The following is a 5,577-nucleotide window of genomic DNA, read 5'->3' on the forward strand; positions in this document are numbered from 1 at the left end:
CACATCTATAAGGCGCTTGGGCCTCCGAAGTTGGAGCCGTTCCCCCCGCAGCCTTTTACACCCCATAAACGGTAACAGCCCTCATTTTCTTTTATGGCGCTTCAGGCTCGTCGGGGCTGCCTAGGCCCTGCCTCTGTCAGGACTTGTGCTTGGGAGGGGAGCGTAGGGCAGGTCCCAGAATCCCCTGGGCCAGCTTGACAGGACGCGGAGGTGCGGGGCGCAAGGCCTGGGTCCCTTGAGAGCCCCCAAATGTCTGTCCTGGCGGCCGCGTCGGGGCAGTCGGGCTCCTGTTTCCCTCCTCGGAGACTCCTCAGGAGGCAGGCCCTTCAGCTCTCGGTCCTGCCCTCCCGTTCCTTGCCCCCCCCCCCCCCCAATGCCAGGGGAAGGCTCCGGGAGTCTCAGTGGACCATGGCTGCGGAAATTTCTCGGGGCGCCCGGAGCAAAGAGTGGCCTTTCACTGCTACTGGACAAAGATACTGGGATTGCAGCCCAGCCCCTCAGAGGCCTCTGGGCCTCCCGGCAAAAGGGACAGGTCAAAACCAGGAGCCGGGCCTCGCCTCCCCTTGTTTCCTAGCCTTCCTCGGTTGCTTGCGCCGCCCGGCAGCTGGCCCCAGTGGGAGCGAAGCCCAGCAGGTTCCCGCTCTAAAAGCCGGCCAGAGGTAAAACCGGGATTCTGTCCTCCTCCACCCCAGTCCGGCCCGGCCGCCACCCAGAGACTCTCCCCCACGCTCCCCTGTCCCAGAGAAGAAGGTGCAACGAGCTGACCCGCAATAAATAGAAAAGAATCAATATATTTTATTTGGCAAAAAGTTAAATATCTCAACACAACAATTTGGTCAGTAGGCCTTGAGGTAACTATTGCAAAATATACAGTGTATGTTGAGCCCGATGGAGACCCCAGATTCATCAAGGATACAAATCTACAGTAGCCCAATGGCGGTTTCATAGTGTATAATTTATTATCAATAAAATTAACTCCATTACAATAAGCATTCATTTTCCCCCCGACTAAAATTAAATGTAAACCATAGGTAGTAACCTTCTGCACATATGTATAGCTCCGAATTTCCTCCATGTTCATCCGGTGCAAGAACAATATGCAAGCTTGTCTGATTAATTTTTCTTTAATATGTGGATTATATATACAATGGATAAGACAGGTCTATAGAGTATGTAGAGACTAAAATGCCCGCATTTCAAAAGAGGAGAAAACCCATGAATCTGTGCATCCTGGAGAACACTTTTTCTTTCTTTTAAAATTTTATTTCACTGGGAAATCCTTACAGCTAGCTTACAATCAAAGGTTAACAGCCTAGTTATACAGAAGACATATTTCACTACCGAGAGCTATACTCTATGCAACTGTTTTTCTCCCTCATCAACAACCTGAGTTGAAATTGAATTTTCTAGCTTTCACAATCACAACGGGTGCGTCACCCAGCACAGAAGTTTGAGTCACAAAACATAATCACCACAATAAAACACAGTGTTCAAGTATCTGGGCAGATCACTCTGCCGCACAAAGAGCAAATTAAATTAACTACACAGACTAAAAACTATACAGCTCGCCATCAACAGTTGTGCATTACAAAAAGGTAGTTTTTTTTTGTTTGTTTGTTTGTTTGTTTGAAGTCAGGAACAGGTAGATTTTTAAAAATATATATACAAGCTAGCACACACAGCCATCAGCACTAATGCTCTCCCCCCCCACACACACACCTTTTTTTCCTCTTATAGAAAATGGAAAGCTTACAATACCTCCTCCTTGAAAGCGGCAGGCTGAGGAACCAGCCTGAGCCGGGTCTGCCAGGGGGAGATGAGGCCTGGAGTTTAGAGCCGCTTTGTGCGGGGTGGTGGAGGCTGGGGTGGGATGGGGGTGGGAGAAGGGGACGACGGGCAGTCCTTTCTCTTTCTCTCTAGCTCGCGCTCTCTTTTCTAAATGACCTCCAGTCGAATCACTCGTCTTTTGCTCGGTCCTTGTTGATTTTCTTCATTTTCATCCTGCGGTTCTGGAACCAGATCTTGACCTGCCTCTCGGTGAGGTTGAGCAGTCGGGCCACCTCGTACCTGCGGTCCCTGGTGAGGTACATGTTGAACAGAAACTCTTTCTCCAGTTCCAGCGTTTGGTGTTTCGTGTAGGGACAGCGCTTCTTGCGCGTGGAGCGCGCGTGGAGCCAGTTGGCAGCCGGGTTGCCTGCGAGGGAGACAGACGGGATTTAGGAGGAGGAGAAGCACTACCCACCCCCCTCCGCTGGGGGCCAGGGAACCTCCTAGGGTCTCCCGCCAAAGTGCCGGGCGCTGCTGAATTGGTTAGGGAAGGCTGCCGGACCTCCGACACAATGGAACGGTGGCAGACAGACAGAGGAACGGTCACTTACAATTGCACGCAGTAAAACCTCAGCTTCCCCCTCCCTGCAGAGGCCCTCTTTTCTCTTCCTCTGTCCTCCTGTCCTTTTCCTCTCCTTCCCACCCTCTGCACTTAGGGCAAAGAGTGAAATTTGGAAATAGATCTTCCTCTTGCCAGGCAGGGCGAAACCACCCTGCCCTGTGTTCGTGCAGCATTAATATTCTCTTCTCCCTCTCACTAACACACGCGCGCGCGCGCTCTCTCTCTCGCCTTCCCCACCTTTCCTTCTACTTCCCCCACTCCTTTGACCTCTCTGGAAGGCCGTGAGAGCTGGGCAGCCGGCCTGGCGCCCCTAGGCGCCCCGAGGGCGTTGATCACTTCTCCACTTTATTTGAATAATCTTGCACGGGGACCCTCGTGGCCCGGTCTCCTACAGCCTCATCTTGGGCAGGATTTACGCCGCCACTGGCTGAAGGCAAGAAGTGGAAGGAATCGGCCGTCTTCTCCAGCGTCTAGGCTGCAGTTGCTGCCGCCGCTCCAGGACATCTAGCCGCACAAAAGATTCTCTCTGCCGAGCTGCTTTCGAAGAACGGCCCAAAGTATTGCTGTCCTGGTACCGGGCAGCCAGGAAGAGGGGCTGCTGGTCTTGGCTCGGCCAGCAGCGCCCGCCCCGCCCTCGCCCTCTCTCTCTCTCTCTCTCTCTCTCTCTCTCTCTCTCTCTCTCTCTCTCTCGGCGGCAGCCGCCTCCCCTCCCCCCGAAACCCGGCGACCAGCTTGTCATTGCTCCCTGGACTTGGGGCCCCATCCGAGGCATCCTAAACAGCAACTTCTGGTTCGCGGCCCCTGCTCAAGAGGCTCCCAGCGCAGGCGAAGACAGGCTCAAGAGAAAGCTGAAGGGCTGGCAGATCCTGGTGGCCGGCGTGGAGGCGGCGGCCGGCCTGAAGGGAGGAGACACTTACTGGGATCGATGGGGGGCTTGTCTCCGCCGCTCTCATTCTCAGCATTGTTTTCGGAGAAGGCGCCTTCACTGGGCTGTTTTTCTCTATCAACTGGAGGAGAACCACAAGCATAGTCAGTCAGGGACAAAGTGTGAGTGTCAAGCGTGGGACAGTCACCCCTTCTGGCGGACAGTGGTTCAGGTTTAATGCCATAAGGCCGGCTGGAGGGCAAGCCCGCGAAGGAGAGCGCGCCGGGCGTGGGCTCCAGCCAGGAGCGCATGTACCTGCCGTCCGGCGCCGCCGCCGCCACGGGCGCCTGGGGGTGCACGTAGGGGTGGTGGTGGTGGTGGTGATACACTGCAGCGGGCACCGCGTTGGCGCCCGCCGCGTGCACCGGGTTCCACGAGGCGCCGAACACCGCCGCCTTGGACTGGAAGCTGCACGGACTGAAGTCGGGGTGCTCCGCCAGCGCGGTGGCCTGCCGGGGAGGCTGACCCAGGGCCCCGGGCGCGTAGCGGCCCGCGCCCAGCTCGTCCGCAGCGTCGGCGCCCAGCAGGAACGAGTCCACGTAGTAGTTGCCCAGGGCCCCGGTGGTGGCCATCGCTGTGCCCCGCGCCTGGCCGGTCGGCCCGACCCGCGGAAATTATGAAACTGCAGATTTCATGTAACAACTTGGTGGCACCAGGGGGGGGGGGAAGTACAGTCACCTAATAAGTTGCCGGCGCCCGCGCCCCCATTGGCCGCGCGCGTCACGTGCCCGCCCGGCAGAACAATAACGCGTAAATCACTCCGCACGCTATTAATGGCCCGGTGTTTTGCAGTCATAATTTTTATAGCAAAAGCCATATGTTTTTATGCAAAGGGATCGCGGCGCTCCACGATCGGGTTTGTTTTAATTGTGGCCAACGAAGATTAAAAGATCAAATCTGGCCTTGCCTCTGTACTCTCCTCCCCTCCCACCGCCACCACCAGACACACACTTCTTAAGCGGACTATTTTATATCACAATTAATCACGCCATCAGCAAGGCGCGGGTCCCGCGTGCGAGTGCGGCCAGTGGAGCCCCTCACATAAAATTAGACAATAATTGAAGCCATAAAAAAGCAGCCAAATCGCATTCTCGCTCTACTGTATTTAAATCTATATTTATGATATTTCATAAGGAGTTATTGTTTCAGAAGCCACACAGGCTGGTGGGAAGTTGGGAACGACCAACAGATTCGTTTGCTTCGCCGTGGCTCCCAGCTGTAAAAATTTACGAGGACTTGGAAAGGTTAAATTAGACTGTTGTGTTTGGTTGGCGAGCTCCCTGTAAATAATTCCTGCAGTCCCGGGAGATGCGAGCTTACCCCGGGCCGGCCGCGAAAAGTCAAATTCAACGCAGTATCCGTCCCAATCGAGCCACCGCCGCCCCTGCCCGAGCGCGCTGGGCAGGGACAGGCCTCTGAGTGGGGCACCGCCTATTGTGGGGCCCTGAAATCTGCCCGATTGGATCTCAGGGCGCTCGGGCAGCTCCCAAATTTGCCGCTGCGCCTCCAGCGAGCGCCCCACCGAGGAGCGGCCAGCTGTCCCCGAGGCCAAGGGTTGGAGGGCCTGGTTGTGCCGCGGGGTTCGCTCCCAACCCCGCGCCCCCGCTCCCTGCTTGTTGTCAGCCGGGAATCAGGATCCCCAGGCAGACGCAGCAGGCGACCCAACACTGTGCCCCGACCTCGAAGGCCCTCACGCTGAGCTCTTCAGGCTTTGTCGCACTCCCCAAACCCGAGCTGCGAAAAAAACACGAGGCAGCCTCAGTGGAAGGAGAGATCGGCTTTGGAGAAGGTAGTGCCTCCAATGAGACCGCGCGGCTCCAGTAGCTGGGAGGCCCGCACCAGAGCGGCTGGCCTCGGGGGCCCAGTATGAATTCTTCAGGGTTCGCTCCTTCCTTCCTTCCTTCCTTCCTTCCTTCCTTCCTTCCTTCCTTCCTTCCTTCCTGGCCACTGTCCGGGTTCCCCCCTCGGTTTCCACCAGGCCAGACGACTCTGCAGAGTCACAAGGCCCAAAGCTAGGCAGGCCAGGGCAGCTCAAGTCCAGGGCTAGAAATTAAAACGGGGAGGGGCACGGGGCATTGACTTTAATCCCATCCTTTAGCTTGGCCAAATTGAGGAAGGTATTTCTCACCCCTTAGAGTCTTTAAGGGGTAAATTAAAAGGCCTCTGCCTCTGTCAGTTGGAAGAAAATACCCACCCCCAAATCCGAACGGAAAGCAGCGACTCCTAAAAAACGGGGTAATTAAATTCACGTGTGAACACTGTG

The 5,577-nt window shown here is 55.9% G+C and overlaps 1 protein-coding gene across 2 annotated transcripts; it reads right to left on the bottom strand.

The window, feature by feature from the left end:
* Nucleotides 1–771: 771 nt before the first annotated feature.
* Nucleotides 772–4,628, bottom strand: HOXA9 (homeobox A9). 2 transcript variants are annotated; one of them, XM_047848656.1, is made up of 4 exons: nt 3,684–4,628; nt 3,570–3,652; nt 3,307–3,396; nt 772–2,194 (listed from the first exon to the last, which is right to left on the bottom strand). In XM_047848656.1, the coding sequence occupies exons 1-4, from the start codon at nt 3,884–3,886 to the stop codon at nt 1,956–1,958; spliced, it is 615 nt and encodes a 204-aa protein (XP_047704612.1). In that variant the 5' UTR covers nt 3,887–4,628; the 3' UTR covers nt 772–1,955. The 2 variants fall into 2 exon arrangements, with proteins under 2 accessions (XP_047704612.1, XP_047704611.1); XM_047848655.1 differs by having other exon boundaries at nt 3,307–4,628.
* Between the last annotated feature and the right edge of the window lie 949 nt (nt 4,629–5,577).

Source organism: Prionailurus viverrinus, chromosome A2, assembly GCF_022837055.1.
Source record: "Prionailurus viverrinus isolate Anna chromosome A2, UM_Priviv_1.0, whole genome shotgun sequence".
Taxonomy (NCBI): domain Eukaryota; kingdom Metazoa; phylum Chordata; class Mammalia; order Carnivora; family Felidae; genus Prionailurus; species Prionailurus viverrinus.